The 23,716-nt window shown below is 38.3% G+C and overlaps 1 protein-coding gene across 3 annotated transcripts in view; it reads left to right on the forward strand.

The window, feature by feature from the left end:
- Positions 1-201: 201 nt before the first annotated feature.
- Positions 202-23,716, forward strand: part of LOC126252662 (phospholipid phosphatase 5-like) — a 50,526-nt gene continuing 27,011 nt past the window's right edge. Inside the window, exons 1-4 of one of the 3 annotated variants that reach the window (XM_049953580.1) lie at positions 202-317; positions 22,935-23,040; positions 23,121-23,268; positions 23,406-23,534. In XM_049953580.1, the coding sequence (XP_049809537.1) occupies positions 23,032-23,040; positions 23,121-23,268; positions 23,406-23,534 (286 nt within the window). In that variant the 5' untranslated portion in view covers positions 202-317; positions 22,935-23,031. Of the gene's footprint in view, positions 318-667; positions 851-22,934; positions 23,041-23,120; positions 23,269-23,405; positions 23,535-23,716 lie in introns of those variants that run through there. The other 2 variants (XM_049953567.1, XM_049953572.1) reach the window with 2 other exon arrangements.

A 23,716-nucleotide genomic window follows, 5' to 3' on the forward strand; every position in this document is an offset into this window, starting at 1 on the left:
AAAAAGTGCAGATTACTCCTGTGCATAAGAAGAGCAAAAGAATGGACCCACAGAATTACAGACTAATATCCCTAAAGTCGATTTGCTGCATGCTTGAACATATTCTCTGTTCGAATACAATAAATTTTCTTGAGATCGAGAAGCTTATGTCTGCGAATCAGCATGGTTTTAGAAAGTATCGCTCGTGTGAAATTTATCGTGTCCTTTTCTCTCGTGATATGCTGAGAACTACGGATGAAGAGTACCAGGCAGATTTCAAATCTCTAGATTTCCGGAAAGCGGCTGACACGGTGCCCCTTTGCAGGCTGTTAAAAAAGGTACGCGTATAAGGAATAGGTTCACAGATATGTGAGTGGCTCGAAGACTTGTTAAGTTATAGAATCCAGTATGGTATTCTCGACGGTGAGCATTCATGAGCGCCAGGAGTGCCTCAGCGAAGCGTAATAGGACCACTATTTCTCCATATACATAGAGATAGCGTTGCAGACGACGTGGATGCACGGCTACCAGTGCGGATAGAGACGTTAACGAGAAACTCATTTGCAAATATGTTTTACGAGAGCAGCACAAGAAAGCAATCCAACGTAACAAACATGTTTACACCCTCAACGCTATGTTTTTGTTATTTTCACCTATTGATGTCATATTATCTCTGGCGTTATTGTGACAGTGTTTTAAATGTACGCGTGTTGTGACTGTTATGCTGGCTGTCGTATGGAGAATACAGCACTGAAAATCCTCATAAGCCGATATGTTAAATAGATAGTTAAAAGATGGCAGACTCACGGGAAAACTCAAGCAACTTGTTTGTGGAAGTTATCGTAAGAGTCGTGTTGGCACTGATATTTATGTGAGTGTGACTAACAAACGTTCCTTGTTCTATTGCGAAAACCGAGATTAACTTTCCTTTTAACACAAAAGAACATTGTTGATGAAAGCTTTAAACGAAAGTAGCGAGGATTTTACCCGTGGTAGAAGGTTGTTAACATTTAAATGTTTGGTATAGAATTTCAACATGTCGTTATACTGGTTACAGTAGTAGTAGGGAAGAACTACATACACAATATATTTATCGGAGTTAAAAGAAATAACTTAGCATGACACTGTTAGTAACCTAATAGTGGCCCGGTGACATGACATATTGTCATCTATAAAAATGAATAATTGTTTTGGAATGTGAAGTCCATTAATAGCTGCAGATGGTCTCTAAGTAGCCAAACAACCATTTCCAGTTAATGTTCGGTTCAGTTGGAGCACAGGACCGAGTACATTCCATGTACACACAGCCCACGCCATTATGGAGCTACCACTGACTTGCAAAGTACCTTGTGAACAACTTGGGTCCATGGCTTCATGGTGTCTGTGTCACAAATTTGAAAATTTGTGGACAGGTCTTATGGGACCAAACTGCTGAGGTCGTCGGTCCCTAAGCTTATGCACTACTTAATCTTACATAAACTAACTTACGCTAAGGACAACACACGTACACCCATGCCTGAGGGAGGACTTAACCCTCCGACAGGGGAGCTGTGCGAACCGTGAGAAGATGCCTTAGACCGCGCGGCTCAACGTCACACTCAAACCCTATCATCCGCTCTTGCCAGCCGAAATCAGGACCTATCTGACCAGATCAGCTTTCCAGTAATGCCAAATTACACCACACTGCCCTAACGAATATGTTCATTGTAACACATGTTGGTTTCTGCATTTACTTCACACAGTGTTGCTTGGCTGTAAACACTGACAAATCTACACAAACTTGTCTACTCTCACTTGTTAAGTGAAGGCCACCGGCCACTGTGTTGTATATGGTGAGAAAAGATACCAGAAATCTTGGCGCACACAGTTGAACTGTGGATATCGAGCCAATGCACTGCCTTATCATACCTTGTGCATGTGCTGTTATCACCATTGATATACATGCGTATTGCTATTCCATGACTTTTGTCACCTTGGTGTGTGTACACAATGAGAGAGCAGGTAATAGATGATGTGTTTCCAAAAAGTGAGTTGAAGTATTTTTTTCAATTTCAGAAATATTTTTCTTCCTTTTGCAAATCTGTAGTTCATATTCTTCCGACCTGATCACTATTTTTAGTGTATCATTTCCTTATCTAATTAACACGATGTTACCTGATTTAATTTGATTACATTTCATTATCCTTGTTTTATCTCTTTTAAACAAACTGCCCATACTGTTCTACTCCTCTTTCAAGTTCTTTACCATCTGTGACAGAATTAGTGTCATTGAAAGATTGCAAAGTTTGTAGATTACAACCCAGAAACCAAACTTTTTTGTCCCTGAGGTTGGCTTGTACCACTGTTTCCTTTTGTGTAGATAATGTTTGCCAATATTTTGTAACCATAATGTATTAAACATATGGTTTGGTAATACTCACAGGTGCCAGTACTTGCTTTCTTTGGAGATGGAATTATTAAATACTCCCTGAAGTGTGACGGTCTTATTTTTATCTCATACATCTTGCATCAAAATTGAATACATTGTGTACTGGCATGTTCTCCTGAAGTCCGCCTCCATAGCATGTCTGACATCTATGCGTAAGACCAAGGTTCAATTCCCAGTACTGCCAGGGACTTTTATGTTGGTGGGAGGACTGGAGTGTGGTGCGCTCAGCCATGTGATGCCAGTTGAGAAGCTACTTGATTGAGAAGCAGTGGCACCAAAGTGCCAAAGTGAGGAAACTCAACAGTATCCAGAAGAGTGGTGCATTGATCCCATGCTCCTGCATACTACATCCAAGTGACACCATTGGAAGAGGATGACATTGTGGTCGCAATTAGCCCATCTGGGCCAAAAGGTGCAGCTTTGCTTGTGCTTTTGTTCTCCCAATGATTTCGATAATTTTGAGGTAACGTCATGTACTCCAGGGACCTTGTTTGGAGTTAAGGTGTGTCCTTTGCAAAGCCCATCCTTATATTCATTCCAACTTTCATTCTTTGATTCTTTATTTTGCAGTGACTAGCCATCTGTTAATACTCGTACAGTTGCTTTTTATTCCTCCAAAGGTCTCTTTAATTTTCCCATAGGCAGCATCTATTTTTCCCATACCTATGCATGTTTTTTCAAGGGGTAGTGATAAAGTTACCTAATAAAAGTGTGTTTATTCTCCTGGTTCATATTTGCAATTCTAGTATAAATTAAAATCCCCACAGTACCATAGCACACTGATAGAGTGCATCCAAAGTAAATTATCTGTCAAAAGCATTTAACCGTGTCAATCAAAATATCCTTTTTAGTAAATTGGAATTTTGTGATGTAGCAGGAGATTCTGCAAAATGGTTTAAATCTGATAGAAAACAGAGGATATCCTTAAGAAGGAGTTGTTCTATATTAAGCTACCAGTCATCACCCAATTAGGAACTAATTATACATAATGTTCCACAAGGTCCATTCTTAGGCCTCTTATCAGTAGTACCATCACATGCCAGATTGGTTTTGTATGCAGACAATACAAATATTGCCGTAAGTAACAAATCACAGATATAGTTTTAGGAAGATCAGTTAATGAAATTTCTGTGGACATCAATAAATGATTCCCAGCCAATTTTTTCCTCACTAAAATGTGAAGAGATGCACGATATGCAGTTCAGAACTTGTAAGAGGTCTTCCCCCCCCCCCCCCCCCCCCTCCAGTATATGTCTAAAGTGTGATAATAAGCAGATAGATGATGTTGTCAGTATTACATTCTTGGGATTACAATTTTATATTTAAAAAAAAAAATCATTTGATAGGAGCACACCTCAGAACTACTGAAGGAAGTAAGAATCTTGATTTACAATGCATATGATGAGAAATTATATATATGAGCATACTTCAGGTGCTTTTAGTCCTTTCAAAATAATGGTTTTATTAAAACAAATCTAGATTTTTGGCTAGTACCTGGCCATTATCAATGCAGTTTTTCAGAGTTTTAATATATAACCTAGTATGTCAGTTCACTGTTGGTTGGCTCCTGTCACAGTTCATTCGAGACTTTCAGTCCATTATGTCAATCAGGATGATTTTTAACTTACCAAGACAAGCTACAGTTTTACTAATCCAAAAGGTACTGTCTCCCAATATATTTGTTCTGTAATGAAATTTGTCATAAATGATGTATCTCTTTGTCAAACCAACTACTGGCTACAAGGAATCAATACTAGAAATAAGAATAATATGTCCACTAATCAGGAGGGTAGCACATTTTCAGTAACTGGCCAGCAGCCATAAAAAGTTCAACTACTAATAAAATTCAGTTTAAGAAGAGCCTAAAGGATTTATTAAAAATATAATGTTGTTCAATAGATTAAAAAATCTGCTCATGATGCAGTGGCAGGAGAACACACATATAAAACTATGCAAGTTTGCAAGCTTTTGGATCAGTGGCTCACTCTTCTGGCAGAAGCTTTGAAGGGGCATTGGAGATACCTCTTAATGCCATCCCCTCTCCCTCTCTCCCTCTCCCCCTCCCCCTCCCCCTCCCCCTCCCCCTCCCCCTCCCCCTCCCCCTCCCCCTCCCCTCCCCCTCCCTCCCCCTCCCTCCCTCCCTCCCTCCCTCCCTCCCTCCCTCCCTCCCTCCCTCCCTCCCTCCCTCTCTTTGTCGTTTTCCTCCTCCTCCCCCACCCCCTCCCTCTGTCCTTGAGCCTTTTTTGATTGTTATTGCAAATGAAGCCTTGATTGGGAACTGACGTTGCTTAAACTGAATTGGTATATCAGTTGATACACATCGTATGAGAGAGACCTCTCCAGCTGTTGGATCTGCGAGGATAGTAGCGTCAATGATAGTATAGTGCATGGTTTTAATCTGTGAATGGATTAGGTTACTAAGTTTCATCTTCAAGCTTTTAAACAAAGCCAGCGTTTTTTTACATTCTACATCTTTATTCTTCATTTCTACATATTTGTTTCTGAACACAGCCATCCTGGTGACGAAAAAATTTCTCCCAGTGAGAGACCAGTTTGTTGATACCGTCACTGTAGAACGTTTGACTTTGTCGATGGAGCCACAACCTCACCTCACCTACCACCACTTCATCAATGTCAAAATGGAGTCCTTGAAGGTGTTTTGTAAGTTTTGGAAACAGATGAAAATCGGATGGGGTCAAGTGGGGACTGCATGGAGGATGATCGATGACAGGTGTCAGATTGTTGCAGATGTCTCAGTGCTCGTCTGTATCAGGCTGAAGGAGAGGGTGCTCCATGTGTCTATAAGCACTTCGAATTTGTGCTTTCACATTTCTTAGGGTCTCGCAGAATGTTGCATAGTTTATGAACATGAATTTACCTGCTGATATCATGCTCTTAAACCTTTTTGGCATTGATGATCCTTTGTGGGAGAACTCTATTGATGCTGTCTTGTTTTTGGCATGAAAATAGTGAACCCAGCTTTCATCACCTGTCACAATGTTGTTAAGGGGTCCATCACATTCATGCCACAAAAGCAAAAGAAATTGTTGACAAATGTTCAGTCTTCCCTTTTTCATGTCAGTGAGCATTTGAGGCACCTACTATATGCACACAATTTTCTGTACCACAGTTCTCCAATGATGGTCTGTACACACTCTTGTGATGCGCCACACTTGCATGAGTTATATCTGTGTTATCGAACTGGTTTTCTCTGATGAGTTCATCTACCTGAGTCCATTGAGTCTCATTGGTTGCTGTATGCAGTCATCCACAGTCCTTCAGGATAGCTCCACCATTTCCTTCATCACGAGCACAAACAACCCAATGTCACATGTTAATGATGTTGATACAGTCGTCACCACCATACACAGCTTACATTCTTCTATGGATTTCAGTTGGAGGCATGTTTTTTGCAGTTAGAAACTCAATTACAGGATGTTGTTTCTCACACACAGACATAGTTACACTCCACACATCCATCTTCTGTGCCACAGTTCGGGGCTCTCTAGTGGCGTCAGGTTACAATTTGCACCAGGGCACTGGCTAAGTAGGCCAAGTAATATGTGCGACATGTAATACCGCAACTGATATTGGGAATGGAATGAAAAATTTGGAGGCATTACTTTTCAGCAAGTCTGCGTATATTAAAAAATATGTAGACTATGTCCATTCAAATGTTTGTTATATTTACATGTAAAAATTTGAAGTAAATCAGTCAAAAACATTTTAAGATTTTTGGTAACAACATTAAAAAACATGGTGTCCTTACATAAGAATATAGATTAATAGCCTAATATAAAATAACGTGAATGGTACGTATAGTCTGACCAACACATTATTTTTGCAATATGATTATGTAAATAAGTGTTCCAAACTGATTTTCTCTTTGATATTGTGTGACTGCAATAATCGAAGAATCATCATAGGTACCTCAGTTTATGACATGTCATGAGACATCTTTATTATTACCTCTTAACTGAAATTACGTTTAAGATTTTTTTACTTACTCCACATCCATGAACGTTATTTCGTTTGGAGTATGTGAAAGGGCCACTAGCATATCTATTGTTTTTGTAAATATGTGTTATGCATCCTTGTTTTATGGCATATTGCAGATTCTTGAGGGAGGATCTCCTCACTGTGTATCCATGCACCAAAAGTTGCATCTAATCTATCTCCACTTTATCACGGCATTGCCATTTTGTATTACTTCTTACCTTTTAGATGCCTGTGTTCTTTTTCACTTGCTTCATGTGCTGCATTTTTGTATGTTATTCTTTCATCAGCTAAATTTGATATCTTGTGTGTTATCCAAGGATTTCTGCTAGGCCTTATCTTTTTTCCTATTTGATCCTGTGCTGTTACGCTGTTTCACCCCTCAGAGTTTCCAATTTGCCTTCTGTTTTATTTCTTTCTCCTGTAACAGACAATTGTTTACTAATGCTCCGTTTCAAACTCTCAATAGCTTTCAGTTTGTTCAGTTTATCCAAGTACCATCCTCTAATTTTTTTTACCTTTCTACAAGTTCTTCAGTTTTAATCTGCAGTTCATAACCAATAGATTAAGGGCAGACTCCACATTTACCCCTGGAAATCTTTTGTGGTCTAAAAGCCGATTTTGAACTCTTTGCCTTATGATTGTGTAATCTATATGAATCTTTGTGGTGCTTCCAGGTCTCTTCCATGCGTACAACCTTAAAACAAGCATTTGCAACAATTAACTTTCATTCCTTACCCCCCCCTCCCCCCCCCCCCCCAGTCCACTTTATCGGACTATTTTTCCTGCTCTTCTTTTTTCTGCTATTAAATTCCAGTCCCCCATCACAATTTTGACACACCAGATGCCAGAGTGCCATCGAGGTCTTTCCATGCCAAAGGGACCAATATTAAAAAGTGACCATCTCCAAATCTAATGAAATTTGGTGTGAAGGTTCTGTATTGTCTTTGATGTTTATATACCAAATTTCAGTCCAGTATCATCAGTGGTTGAATTTTTAGGTGCCTTTAAAGAGCGGCAACTCACCTTCGCACCACCCATGAAGGTGCAAATGTGCCAAGTTTGCTAGGCCTTTTTGAAAGTTCTATCAAACATTTGGTCATTTGCTTTAATATCCATAGGCAACTTTTTATGCTGAATCACACTATGGCAAAAATTAGGGACTTGAGCACACCTAAGTGTACATACAAGCCTCTAAATTGGCTAAAAAATTCATTGCGTTATTCCGAGAACCAAGGTTCGACCGGCCACTGCTACTTCTCATATGAACCAATCAGACCAAACTTCAGAGGGTTATTCCTACCTATGATGTCTATATATGGATTAAATTTAATTAACATTGGATGCCTAGATGAAAAGATATGCATCTACAAAGTTGGCCAAAATTTTCTACGAGCAAATTTCAGGGTATTTTTGGCGGGCAATATATCAGTTGTGCCCTGTTTAATCTTTTTCACTGGAAAGAACATGCTTTAAGCTTTCAAAGCAATATTGTTTAATTTCTGAATCTCGCATTTTGATGAGTAAGAATACCTATCAAAAGTAGGGAAAATGGATTATCAATAAATACAAAAACTTAATACAATTTGAATTTGTAAATCAGAATATGTGTAAGTGTAGGGTCTTTTAGTAGTGTAAGATTAGCCTGTGGTTTAGGGAATGTAACTCTGCTAATAAGAAGTGTTATTACATTATTTCACAGTATAGAATATAAATATAATGTAACCTCATAAAATGCTCTTAAGACTCTAAAAACCAAGTAGATGTAGTATTTCCTGATTTCTGAAAAGCATTTGACTCAGTACCACAAATACGCTTATTGTCAAAAGTACGATCATATGGGGTATCAAGTGAAATTTGTGACTGGATTCATGACTTTTTGGTTGGAAGGACACAGTGTGGTATTTTGGATGGAGAGCCATTGTCAGCTATAGAAGTAACTTTGGGTGTGGCCCAGGGAAGTGTGTTGGGACCCTTGCTGTTCATATTGTATATTAATACCTTGCAGACAATATTAATAGTAAAATCAGGCCCTTTGCAGATGATGCAGTTATCTATAATGAAGTACTATCTGAAAGAGATGCATAAATATTGTCAGATCTTGATAAGATTTCAATGTAGCACAGAGATTGGCAACTTGCTCTGAATGTTCAGAAATGTAAAATTTTACACTTCGCAGACAAAGAAAATGTAGTATCGTATGACTATAATATCAGTGAGTTACTGTTGAAATCGACCAACTCATACAAATACCTGGGTGTAACACTTTGTAGGGATATGAAATGGAGTGATCACGTAGATTCAGTTGTGGGTAAAACAGATGGTAGCCTTTGGTTTATGGGTAGAATACTGGGAAAGTGCAATCAGTCTACAAAGGAGATTGCTTACAATTAACGCTTGCGACCATTTCGAGAAAATTGCTCATGTGTCTGGGACCCATACTAAATAGGACTGACAGAGGATATCGAATGTATATATAGAAGGGCAGCACAAATGGTCACAAGTTTTTTAATCCATGGAAGAGTGTCAACAGTCATAGTGAAGGAACTGAACTGGATGACTCTTGAAGAGAGACATAATGTAGACTATCCTGAGAAAGCCTGTTAATAAAGTTTCAAGAACCAGCTTTAAATGATTACTGTAGGAATATACTAAAACCCCCTACATATTGCTCACATAGGGAGTCTGAGGAAAAGATTAGAATAATTACTGCACATGCAGAGACATTCAGAAAATCAATCTTCCCAACGCCATACGTGAATGGAACAGGAAGAACCCTAATAACTGGTACAATGGGACATACCCTCTGCAACGCACCTCAAGATGTTTGCAGAGTACAGATGTAGAAGATCATAATGGAATGCTATGTTGCTTTAGAAGGTTTCAACTCTACAATTCGTGGTGGTGCATATATGCGTTATCACTCCGTTTCCATCAGCATCATAAAGCAGCAGTTGTTTTTTAATGCTCTGTCATCAAAGCAGTGCATTGCTGAATCACCGCTTTCAGTTGTTGCTTCCATTATTGGCAATTTTTCACAGTGTTGGTCTTCTGTGCGGTGTTATCTTTGGTGTTGACATTGTAAAATCTTAGTGCCGACTATCAAGTGTTTGAATGATCAACAATAATTGCTGTAGCTGATGATAAGCACTAAAACGATATGTTTTGGTAACCTAATTTGTGTATTTTATGTACAATCAAGACTGCTTCAAACCAGGATATTAATGAGCTTTCAAAATTGGTTGTTATAGGTTAATAAACTATTGTGTAAAATGAACCAAGAGATCTTTGCACCCTTCTACTTCGGCAGATCAGATGGAGCTGATTGTCATAAGTCATCACCCTTCTATTATGGCAAAAGTCAACTACAATCAGCTAAGGAAATGTCACCAGTGGACAAGGAGCTCCTACGACATAGGTTTGGGCTTGATTTTACTGAAGATGCTCAAATTTGTCCATACCATGATGCCATGTTGGTGACAAAATTTCAATTCCTCCAGAAAACTTGCTGCAGCCCATTTGGTAAAGAAAAACATGTAACCAAGAAGGCTTTAATTCCAGTAATCATTGTAATGTCTGATGGGTTGAAGTACTAACTAATGAAGTTTTTAAACCTGGTCAGAAAATTTGTACCAAATGTAGACATGAAGTGGCTCAGAAAGAATCACCCTCCACTGAAGACATGGATGTTGTTGATGCTTGCTCTACTGCTAATGCTTCATTATCATCATTTGGAGAGTCACCATTAAAGCATCAATGGATCAGCAAAAGGGATTCAATGCGATACATGAAGTGCAAAGTTCTGAAAGCCCAAGGCAGGATTACTAAGGTAATTGCCACAGCTGCTAGTTTGAGCTGAGTAGGTATTGCTCAAATTCAAATTAATGGAAGTGTGTTAAAATGTACAGATATGGACATCAGACTTCAAGCAATTGCAATAAAGTTCAAATTTTGACCGTGGCCACAATAACAGGACTATTGTGAAAATGGTTACAGAATTTGCTGTTTCAGCTAAAATGGTGAAGTAGGCAAAGAAACGAAAGATGGAAGATTGTGGTGACACCTGCAAACCGAAAAGGGAAAAAGGTCAATGATAAAGTGAAACTAATTTCCTCACTTTTTTTGAAGATGAGTTTTCTCATTTATGTCGAGGCGAAAAGGATTGTGTTGCAGTAAGAATAAATGGGAGAAAGATTCACAGACAGAAACACCTGCTCCTCTGTAACCTGGGAAAAAAAAGTTCATTGCTTGTTGTAAGCAATAATGAAATCAACTTAGCTTCCCAAAATTTTGTTATCTCAGCCCAAAATGATGTACTGTAGTTGGTGCTTCTGGATCACATTCTGTATATGTATGTGCAATTCATCAAAAAGTCAAATTATTGTTGACTTCAGCAGCCTCCATCTAAGATGACAACAAGGATTTGATGAAGAAATTATCTGCAGTTTAGAATCGGGCGATTGTATGCTGCAATGTTGTGAGGATTTTCTTGAAGACACTGATAGAGACTGGGATCCTGAAGAAACAATGGAATACGAGCAATGCATCCATATTGACACAGACACATTGGAGACATGTCAGATGATTCCATGGAGGTACAGATTTTGAAAATCATCAGTTTACAAAGCCATCACTTTGTGTCCAAACACCAAAGTTTATACTTTAAGCAGCTAAAAGGAACTCTAGCAGAAAATGAATTTATTATATTGACAGATTTTGCTGTGAATTATTCCTTTGTTGTTAAAGACACTGTGCAAAGATTTCAATGGACGAATAGTCAGGCCACATTACATCCATTTGTTGTCTATTTTGGTGGCAAAGGTGGTCAGGGTATTAGTATTTACATGATTAGCAACTGTCTCCTTCACGATACCATTGCAGTCCTTGCCTTTCAGATGAAGTAAATAGCATATTTAAAGACAAAGATTGAAAACATTAAGAACATTCATTACTTGTGATGGTTCAGCTGCTCAGTATAATAATTTCAAAAATTTCATCAATTTATGTTTGCTGAATTGAATTTTTTGGGAACAAGCCATGGTAAATCATCCTGTGATGGCATTGGGGGAGCAGCGAAAAGACTAGCAGCCTGTGCTAGACTGCAGAGGCCCTTGTATAACCAAATATTGGCTCCATATGATTTATTCAAATTCGGTGATGGTAGTATTCCACACCTACCCCCATGAACCATGGACCTTGCCGTTGGTGGGGAGGCTTGCGTGCCTCAGCGATACAGATGGCCGTACCGTAGGTGCAACCACAACGGAGGGGTATCTGTTGAGAGGCCAGACAAATGTGTGGTTCCTGAAGAGGGGCAGCAGCCTTTCCAGTAGTTGCAGGGGCAACAGTCTGGATGATTGACTGATCTGGCCTTGCAACACTAACCAAAACGGCCTTGCTGTGTTGCTACTGCGAACGGCTGAAAGCAAGGGGAAACTACAGCCGTAATTTTTCCCGAGGGCATGCAGCTTTTCTGTATGGTTATATGATGATGGCGTCCTCTTGGGTAAAATATTACGGAGGTAAAATAGTCCTCCATTCGGATCTCCGGGCGGAGACTACTCAGGAGGACGTCATTATCAAGAGAAAGAAAACTGGCATTCTACGGATCAGAGTGTGGAATGTCAGATCCCTTAATCGGGCAGGTAGGCTAGAAAATTCAAAAAGAGAAATGGATAGGTTAAAGTTAGATATAGTGGGAAGTAGTGAAGTTCGTTGGCAAGAGGAACAAGACTTCTGGTCAGGTGAATACAGGGTTATAAATACAAAATCAAATAGGGGTAATGCAGGAGTAGGTTTAATAATGAATAAAAAAATAGGAGTGCGGGTAAGCTACTACGAACAGCATAGTGAACGCATTATTGTGGCCAAGATAGACACGAAGCCCATGCCTACTACAGTAGTACAAGTTTATATGCCAACTAGCTCTGCAGATGATGAAGAAATTGATGAAATGTATGATGAGATAAAAGAAATTATTCAGGTAGTGAAGGGAGACGAAAATTTAATAGCCATGGGTGACCGGAATTCAAGAGTAGGAAAAGGGAGAGAAGGAAATATAGTAGGTGAATATGGATTGGGGGAGAGAAATGAAAGAGCTAGCCGTCTGGTAGAATTTTGCACAGAGCATAACTTAATCATAGCTAACACTTGGTTCAAGAATCATAAAAGAAGGTTGTATACATGGAAGAATCCTGGAGATACTAGAAGGTATCAGATAGATTATATAATGGTAAGACAGAGATTTAGGAACCAGGTTTTAAATTTTAAGACATTTCCAGGGGCAGATGTGGACTCTGATCACAATCTATTGGTTATGAACTGTAGATTAAAACTGAAGAAACTGCAAAAAGGTGGGAATTTAAGGAGATGGGACCTGGATAAACTGACTAAACCAGAGGTTGTACAGTGTTTCAGGGAGAGCATAAGGGAACAATTGACAGGAATGGGGGAAAGAAATACAGTAGAAGAAGAATGGGTAGCTCTGAGGGATGAAGTAGTGAAGGCAGCAGAGGATCAAGTAGGTAAAAAGACGAGGGCTGGTAGAAATCCTTGGGTAACAGAAGAAATATTGAATTTAATTGATGAAAGGAGAAAATATAAAAACTCTGTAAATGAAGCAGGCAAAAGGGAATACAAATGTCTCAAAAATGAGATCGACAGGAAGTGCAAAATGGCTAAGCAGGGATGGCTAGAGGACAAATGTAAGGATGTAGAGGCTTATCACACTAGGGGTAAGATAGATACTGCCTACAGGAAAATTAAAGAGACCTTTGGAGAAAGGAGAGCCACTTGTATGAATATCAAGAGCTCAGATGGAAACCCAGTTCTAAGCAAAGAAGGGAAAGCAGAAAGATGGAAGGAGTATATAGAGGGTTTATGCAAGGGTGATGTTCTTGAGGACAATATTATGGAAATGAAAGAGGCTGTAGATGGAGGTGAAATGGGAGATACGATATTGCATGAAGAGTTTGACAGAGCACTGAAAGACCTAGGTCGAAACAAGGCCCCGGGAGTAGACAACATTCTATTGGAACTACTGATGGCCTTGGGAGAGCCAGTCCTGACAAAACTCTACCATCTGGTGAGCAAGATGTATGAGACAGGCGAAATTCCCTCAGACTTCAAGAATAATATAATAATTCCAGTCCCAAAGAAAGCGGGTGTTGACAGATGTGCAAAATTACTGAACTATCAGTTTAATAAGTCACAGCTGCAAAATACTAACACGAATTCTTTACAGATGAATGGAAAAACTGGTAGAAGCCGACCTCGGGGAAGATCAGTTTGGATTCCGTAGAAATGTTGGAACACGTGAGGCAATACTGACCTTACGACTTATCTTAGAAGGAAGATTAAGAAAAGGCAAACCTACGTTTCTAGCATTTGTAGACTTAGAGAAAGCTTTTGACAATGTTAACTGGAATACTCTATTTCAAATTCTGAAGGTGGCAGGGGTAAAATACAGGGAGCGAAAGGCTATTTACAATTTGTACAGAAACCAGATGGCAGTTATAAGAGTGGAGGGGCATGAAAGGGAAGCAGTGGTTGGGAAGGGAGTGAGACAGGGTTGTAGCCTCTCCCCGATGTTATTCAATCTGTATATTGAGCAAGCAGTAAAGGAAACAAAAGAAAAATTCGGAGTAGGTATTAAAATTCATGGAGAAGAAGTAAAAATTCTGAGGTTCGCCGATGACATTGTAATTCTGTCAGAGACAGCAAAGGACTTGGAAGAGCAGTTGAACGGAGTGGACAGTGTCTTGAAAGGAGGATATAAGATGAACATCAACAAAAGCAAAACGAGGATAATGGAATGTAGTCAAATTAAGTCGGGTGATGCTGAGGGAATTAGATTAGGAAATGAGACACTTGAAGTAGTAAAGGAGTTTTGCTATTTAGGGAGTAAAATAACTGATGATGGTCGAAGTAGAGAGGATATAAAATGTAGACTGGCAATGGCTAGGAAATCGTTTCTGAAGAAGAGAAATTTGTTAACATCGAGTATAGATTTAAGTGTCAAGAAGTCGTTTCTGAAAGTATTTGTATGGAGTGTAGCCATGTATGGAAGTGAAACATGGACGATAAATAGTTTGGACAAGAAGAGAATAGAAGCTTTCGAAATGTGGTGCTACAGAAGAATGCTGAAGATTAGATGGGTAGATCACGTAACTAATGAGTAGGTACTGAATAGAATTGGAGAGAAGAGGAGTTTGTGGAACGACTTGACAAGAAGAAGGGACCGGTTGGTAGAACATGTTCTGAGGCATCAAGGGATCACAAATTTAGCATTGTAGGGCAGCGTGGAGGTAAAAATCGTAGAGGGAGACCAAGAGATGAATACACTAAGCAGATTCAGAAGGATGTAGGTTGCAGCAGGTACTGGGAGATGAAGAAGCTTGCACAGGATAGAGTATCATGGAGAGCTGCATCAAACCAGTCTCAGGACTGAAGACAATAACAACAACAACAGTATTCCACACACAAATTTTTTTATGTACCAAAAGAAGAAATTGATAAAAGTTAGCCCCATCAAGAAATGAGGTTTGCCAGGGAACATACAATTTCTAAAAGCAAGATGAAATCATCAATTTAAGCCAATTAATTGTAATTAGCTCAGAGTAAGCAGATTTTCCAATGAGGCTGCAACAGTCACAGTTAATGCCTTCAAAGCAGATGAAGAAATTCCAGCAATCTCGATTGCAAATTTTACAACCAGTACAATGTGTTGCATGTAAGTATGACAATTTTTGGTGCATTGGAAATGTGTAAAGTTTCATTTGAATAACCTTGTCCTCATCAGGTTTATGCATCCACATGGTTCTGATTATTCCTTCCATAGCCAACTGCTAAAGACACTTGCTGGATTCCTAAGCAACATATTTTCATAACCTTAGAAGCACCTTCAACATCAACATAAGGAATTATCCACAATCTCTCCTTGACAAAATTGTAAAACTGTTTAATATTATTGTTTTGCAAATATTCCGTATTGTGTATTATACTTATTTTTATAACATGTTAAATTAATGTTTGAAACTGATTTATATACTCGAATAAAAGTTAGTTGTGGACTTAATGAGCAAAATATTTCACTTTTCAGTCTTCTCAAAGTACTAGAATAATAACTTTTGAATCATATTCTTACTCATCAAAATGCAAGATTCAGAAATTAAACAATATAGCTCTGAAAGCTCTTTCCAGCTGCGGCAAGGGGGAAAAGAATTGGCCAAGGATGTAGAAAATTTTGGTCAACTTTGCAGATGCATATCTTTTCATCTAGGCATCCAATGGCAATTAAATTTGATCCATGTATAAACATCTTTGGTAGGAATAACCCTCTGAAGTATTGGTGTGATTGGTGCATATGAAAAATAGCAGTGGTCGGTCAAATCTTGGCTCTCAGAATAGCGCAATGAATTTTTTAGCCACTTTAGAGACTTTAAACAATATTTAGGCATGGCAAAATCCCAAATTTTTGCTGTGGTGTGATTCAGGATAAAAAGACATCTATGTATATTGAATCAAATGATGAAGTGTTTGCTAGAACTTGTAAAAATACCTAGCAACTTCGCATATTTGCACCTTCGTACGTGATGTGTAGAGGAGTAGCCTCTCTTTAAAAGCCCCTAAACATTCGACCACTGAAGACACTGGACTGAAATTTGGTATATAACTGTCAAAGACCATATAGAACCTTCACACCAAATTTCATTAGATTTGGAGATGGTGGAGTGGGAACCCCTGATCCCCTTGACATGGAATGACCCATCAACTAAAAAGACTTACGCAAGATGGACGGCCTATCCAACGGAAGGCCCTAGCGATACGTATATCTCAATTAAATTTTTGTCTCCCTTAACTATCTCATTGATTTATTTTATCTCATCATACATTCTTTCAATTTATTCATGTGTAGAATTAGTAGATACAGAAACAAGTGCTGCTACAACTGGTGTTTATTTAGTATCTGTCATGGATGGTGGTAAACTCATGCTTCATTCCCTGTCAATTCGGGGCCGAGAAAAGTCTCTTCATCACTCGCAAAAAGATCAAGAAAGTCTCGTGCACAGCTATGGAATCCATTGCACACATAACTTGAGATATCCTAGTTGATCGCTCATAATTTCGTGAACAACAGTTTGGGAAACTTCGGGACAGTTTGTCCTGGTCAGCAGTGGTCACACGGCAATGAGAACGAATATGCTAGTGAGGTTTTTGCACCAGTTCATCAGTCATCACAGATGGGCATCCACTTCTCTCTTCTTCATGAATTTCTGTTCTTCCAAAAATGAAATTTTGTATCCATTTTGTCATATGTTGCAATGAGATAACCTCCTCGGTATACGCTGACACGATTTTGCAGTGAATCACAGCAGTGTTCATACCCTTGGCATTCAGGTGATGTATCACAGTGTGCATTTCACGCATGGTGGAGGGACGGAATAAGAGTGCTCACAACTCTCACAACGAGAGTCGGGATGCTACAAATGACTATTACCCCTCATTCATCTCAGTCCGTGTTACCATACATAACAGTGGTACCAATTGTGAATAACTCAATTCCCTGGTAGTGCTACTGTCATTGCAACCTTAATTTTGTGCATGTGTTTATTGAAATTGTTGTCATTTCTGTGTAAATATAATATTATTGCCATTGCAGAACAAGCAATGTTCTGTAACGACACTTTCATACTACTAATTTTAAGAGTTATGGATTATGGTTTTTTTTTTTTTTTTTTTTTTTTTTTTTTTTTTTTTTTTTTTTTTTTTGCCCCCTGAGCTAATAGTATGTTATTCGTTGCGTTTCATTCCAGTAACAGAGAGACTAGACCAATTACTATGCAACACAAATGCCCAAAGAACATTTGTTAATGATGCAATAATCTTAATTTAATATTACAAATGCCAAAATATGTGATTCATTAAGAGTAGAAAACTGAGAAATGTATATTTTTGTGTCTCTTAGTCTTAAATTACCATTAATTACTATATTGAGCAGTGTTTAAACATATCAGAAAGATTTAACACTGAAGATTGGTGTTTCCATTGTAGGCACAGTATTCATGAGAGCTCAGACTGTTCAAAAATGAAACATGTAGGGAAAAATAATCTTTTTGTGCAAGTTGATCTTTAGTCAGTGAGCACACAGGCATATAGTTATTATACAGGGTGACATCAGGCTCCAGTTCTCGCCTGCTGTGCACCAGAAGAACAGCAAGTTACATACTTATCTTTCTCTCTGTTTTCTTTGTAGTTTAATTCTTAAATTCTGTGGATGTTTTTCTAGTTAAGGGGGTGTAATCTTGCATTTTTGTAACTGTAAAGTAGAGATTCGTACAGTCTGTAGCTATACACAGCTCAGTGGAAGTCAGCCTCCATTGGTGACACATCAGGAAGGTAGCAAGTAGCATATTTAGATTTCTCTCTGTGCTTCTGTGGTTGTCATTCTAGGATGGTAGGATGTGTAAATGCTGTGTGCAGCCACAGGAGGAACTGGTTGCAATTTGCGAACAAATAAACACTCTTTTGGCTACAATCAGTCATTGTTAGACTGCTGCATTGAGGTGTGGTGGTGGTGGAGAATCTGGCATGTCCCACGGAACACTGCAGATGTTGCTTATTTTGACCATGAGCGCTGCTGCCAAGGCTCCTCCCATTGATTCACCCTCAATGTATGGTGAATGGCTCCTTACTTAGCTTGTATTTATTTCAAATATCTTGCCCAGTGCAAATCATGAAGTGACTGGGAAAAATGCAGGTGACTCTTGGTATATAAGAAGGGTAAAAGAACAGACCAACAAAATCACAGACCTGTACCCTTAACATTGGTCTACTCCAGAATTCTTCAACATATTCTCAGTTCAAATATAATAATTTTCCTTGTGATGGAAAAGCTTTTGTCCACAAAACAGTACAGATTTAGAAAGCACTGCTTGTGCAAATTTCAGCGTGCCCTTTTCTTACGTGATATCCTGCGAGTCATGAACAGAGAGCAAGCAGACTCCTATTCATAGATTTTTGGGAAGTGTTTCATACAGTGCCACACTGTAGGCTGTTAACAATGTTACGAGCACACGGAGTAGGTTCCCTGATAGGTGATTAGCTCAAAGACTTCTTAAGTAATAGAACCCAGTACATTGTTCATGATGGGGAGTGTTCATGAGAGACAAGGATATTGTCGGGAGTGTCCCAGGGAAGTACGATAGGACTATTATTATTCCTTGTATACATAAATGGTCTTGCTGACATGATGAGCAGCAATCTGTGTCCGTTTGCTGATGGTGCTGTGCTTTACAGGAGGGTGTCGTCGTTGAGTGACTGTAAGGATAGAAGATGACTTAGGCAAAATTTCTTCTTCTGTATGTAGATCACTAGTGCAATCCATTCTTGAGTACTGCTAGAGTGTTTGGGATCTGCACCAGGTCTGATTAAAGGAAGGCAGTTCAGAGGTGGACTGCTAGGTGTGTAAATGATAGGTTCATTCAACATGCAAGTTTTACAGAGATGGTTTGGAAACTAAAAATGGGAATACCTGAAGGGAAGGTGATGCTCTTTTTGAGGAACCTTTTTGAGGAACACTGTTGAAAAATTTAGAGAACTGGCTGTTGAAGCTGACTGCAGAATGATTCTATTACTGCCAGTGTACATTTCGCTTAAGGGCCACAAAGGTAAGATAAATTATGGCTCGTATGGAAGCAATGGAACAGGAAAGGATTTAATGTGTAGTGGTTGGTACAAGATACCATCCACTATGCACCATAGTATTCGGTGACTTGCGAAGTATGTTTGTAGATGAAAGTAATGGTGAATATTTCAAGTGATAAGTTTTGAGTGGATAGAAATTCAATGCATACGGTTCTGAACACTATGCACAGTTGTAAGACAGTTGACTAACTCTTTACAACTGTTTTGTCCAAACTAACTGAGGCTGTTTTAAAGCTTATTGTCTTTTTTTAATATGTGAGGTGTGATCAAAAATTAACAGAACTTTTTGTTTCTCTGAAAGAATCTCGATTTATTCATCACCACCACCTTCGCCACTTCAAAGTAATCTCCTTCAGATATAATACACTTGTGCCTGCGCTTTTTCCAGTCTTTGAAGCGCTTCTGGAACTTACTTTTCATTATGGTGTTCAGCACCATCAGTGGGTCTGTTTTTATCTTATCAATGGTGGCAAAGCAACACCCTTTCATGGGAATAGAAAGAAGTCGCGAGGGGCCATGTCCGATGAATATGGTGGCTTAGGCAACATAAAGGTTTTGTTTTTTCTCAAAAAAATTGTGAATGAGCATTGAGGTGTGAGTGGGGGCATTATCATGATGCAATTTCCACAAGTGGTTCTGCCACAGTTCTGGTACTTTCTTTGGACTGCTTCATGCAAATGGCTCTTACTTTCCAGGTAATATTCCATACTGACCGTACGACTATAAGGCAGGAACTCATGTTGCACTATCCCAGTGTAATCGAAGGAACGAGTGAGGAGAACCTTCATATGTGGTGGAATTTGTTGAATCTTTCTGGTCTTGTCTCTTGAGGCAGTTTTCATTTGGATGATTGGGCCTTTGTTTCAACATCATACTCAAACACTGATGATGCTTCATCACCTGTTATAACCTTCTTTAGAAGTTCTAGATCGTTGTTGTCTTCATTTGGCAATTTCTATTCCTGAGCGATGTCTACGCAATGTCATTTTTGGTCCAAATTCAACAGTTTTGGAAAAAAGTTTGCTGCTAAACATTTCATGCCCCCCCTCCCCCCCCCCCCAAAAAAAAAAAATAAATAAATAAATAAAAAATAAAAGCTTGGCATGAGCCAAAGGGTATGCTGACATCATCAGCAGCCTCTCTGATGGTCATTTGGCGATTTCCAGAACAATTTCTTTAATTGTTCCACATTGTCATCAGTAATTGATGTTCCAGGGTGTCTAGTGCAGTTGTCATCTTCAATATCTTCTCGAACTCTTTGAAACGTTTATACGATTTGTAAACTCTTATCTTACGGTAGATTTGCCAGATGCCACGGTCAACATTTTGAATGCGGTGCTGCACTTTATTCCATTTTTCAAGCAAAAGTTAATGCAAATTCTTTGATCTACCATTTTCTAAAGTAAAAAGTCACAGAGCACTCAAAAACACATATAACCTTTTCGACTGTTAACAATAAATTAAATATTCCTAAATATTCAATACAGCTGAAAAGCAAACATACATCAGGACCCTGTGTAAAAAAAAAAAAAAAAAAAAAAAAAAAAAAAAAAAAAAAAAAAAGATTGAAATCGGATGTATAAAGCTTGCTAAATTGAAAAATTCCCATTGCTTTTTGATCATGCCTTGTAAGTATAAACAGCATTGCAGCACAAGTGTATAATTTGCTGCTCACATCAGCTTGATATTTCCTTACAGATTTTGTAATGGAAACTTGACTGCCGCTTGTGAAGAATACCTTTGATGGTTTTCCAACTACAGATTCCTGAATTTAATGACGTTTATTTGTATTTTCAACAATCGTTGACACTGATACAGTTCAGTGTGACACATTTCTTCTACATGTGGCATTGGAAAAATTGCAGATAACATAGAACCTATTCTTCCGTCAGTAGAATTTAGTCTTATTTCAAGCACAGAAACAATTTCAGTATGTGTTACAAAAAGATTATGTGCTTTACATCAATGTGACTTGTTGTACACTTTTTATCTTCAGTAGGTGCAACACTTTCACATTGGTGGTGATGCTTGATGATTGGGATGTTGTTGAAGGGGTTAGTCCTATTCATACTGTGTATTGTTGAAAATATTGCACACTTCATATCATATGCACCATAGATAACTTTCTGACTTACTGGTTGGTAAATTGGTCACACAGGCCATGTTTGTTGGTCCGCGGAGGTTTCTACACCTTACTCCACCGGACTTTTATCTGCAAGGTTGGTTGAGAAACAAAGTCTTTAGAGATAAAGTAAATGGAGATGAATTAGTCACTCACATGTCGAACTGTGTTATCTTCATATAAATACACCTAGCCATTATCAGAATTACTAAGGGAAATCTGTAAAGAGAAATGAAACTTATATTGGAATTGGTGGTGAGATTTTTGTCAATTTATTTTAAACTGTTGTAAGCTGTAGAGTGTTTTACACTTGTGCATTTCTTCAATAAGTTATTTGCATTGCAATGGTTAGGACCTTGCTCCATTGAAAACCAAACACATGTTTATGTCCAGAATCGTCCTGAATAGCTACTGAACGAGCAAACAGACTTCAGTTACTTTGCACTTCTTGATATTGCTACACGTGACTCAATCAAATTTTGTTAAATTATGCCTAATTATAAATCAATGTGCCAGTTATTTATTTATTTTAATGTCCTATGATCATGAAAGTATCATTTTTGTATATTTGGTATTACATATAATTTATTTGAGGATGGTGAACTCTTTGCTGTACAATTATGCACATCATCATCATTGTCATTTATGCTAGACATCGGCTAATAACCTGAAACCTTGATCATAAAAATAAATAATTAATAAAACAAATGGCGAAAAAGTGTGTGTTTTCCATACCAATTTTCTAAATCCACATTGCCTCCACTGATACTTGAAATGTAGACAAGGTTCATTCAATAAATAATGCCCCACAGTTTTTTCTCTAATCATATTAAGAGTTAGAATTTGGTATCAATATAGTCTACACACTAATTTTCTATGTAGTCCCCATCACATTCTATAGGCTTATGTCAGCCAAGTATCACCACAAACTGTAGAGCAAATTGTTAAGTTTTAGTGTGCTGCTCAGCGCAAATAATGGTATCTGCATGGTTCACCATTTTGGATGCAGTGGCTGTGATAGTATGTCACAAATGTGGCCGATTATGAATTGCAATTTCTACACATCCTGACCTTTTAATACTCTTTATGCATCGCCCAACAGCACTTCTATCAACTATATCATTACCAAGCACTGAACAAAAATGTTTGTGGATGTTCACCACACTTTCTATTTCCACAACAAAAAATTCAACTGCAGCTCATTCCTTGTGATGAGCGTCCTGTGTAAATATCAATTTGATGGTTTACTATGGCTTTGTCATCTGATGGAATCATTTGAAGAAACATCAAATTTGAAGCACTTTATAGTACATATTCCTATAGATATTAATGACTATAAAAAGAACTGAGGCATTATTTATTGAATGACCCTCATACCACACCTCTCTTGAAATACCCTATATATGCACAGTTCTTGTAAATGTAAGTAATTGTGGAGTATATCTTCTAGAATCTCTTTGTCACTAATAAATACTGCTCACATTAGTATATTTTATTTTAGACATGTTTGTGAGGGTATTATATAAGGATGTGGACGAACTGCAGTGATTTTGTGTGTGTGTGTGTGTGTGTGTGTGTGTGTGTGTGTGTGAGAGAGAGAGAGAGAGAGAGAGAGAGAGAGAGAGAGAGAGAGAGAAACGAATGTTTTTTTTGTAGTGTTATACAAAGAGAGAAAGGAAGAAATTATTTTCCTCTGCTTTACAGTGAACTGGAAGGTGCAAAACCCTTTTCAAGGAAAATACACCCTGATGAATTATGGTTGTATAAAAATCCCAGAAGTGAGAGCTATGTTCCTGTTGTTATGTTATGGGTAAGCACTATTGTCTGTATGCACTTTAAATCAGTTCATCTCTTCTGTAATGTGGTGTTCAAGAATCAATCTTCTTACAGCCCCTGGTTTTCATTACACCAGCAGCTGTCATATTTGCCATGTTCCTACTCCAGAGGGACAAAATTGATGTTTGTCAGGCGGTTCTGAGTTTGACTTTAGGGCTTTCCCTAAATGGTGCACTCACTAACATGATAAAACTAATTGTTGGTAAGTAATTTCACAATAGATTTTAATGAGAACAGATAAACAGCTCAAAGTTTTTCACTCAACCTGTTTTTTTACCTTATTGTACTACTAAAATAAAATGATTTGGTAAAAATGCTACACCAATTTGTATATTTTAGGACGACCACGACCTGACTTTTTCTGGCGCTGCTTTCCAGATGGAGAAGTTAACCCTGATCTAGAGTGCACAGGAGATGAGAGTGTAGTCTGGGAGGGACGTAAAAGTTTTCCTAGTGGGCATTCATCTTGTAAGTAATCATTGCTTGTGAAGATCCCAGAATTAGAATGAAACATTTTACTTCAAAAAACCCTGAAGTACACATACATTAATTTGATTTGGAAAGTCACTGTGGGCTCTAAAATTGTGCTATTAGTCTTCAATAGTTACTTAACTACAGTTTTCGTTGTAAACATCTATGTTAATTGTCTC

This window comes from Schistocerca nitens, chromosome 1 (genome assembly GCF_023898315.1).
Source record: "Schistocerca nitens isolate TAMUIC-IGC-003100 chromosome 1, iqSchNite1.1, whole genome shotgun sequence".
Lineage (NCBI taxonomy): Eukaryota > Metazoa > Arthropoda > Insecta > Orthoptera > Acrididae > Schistocerca > Schistocerca nitens.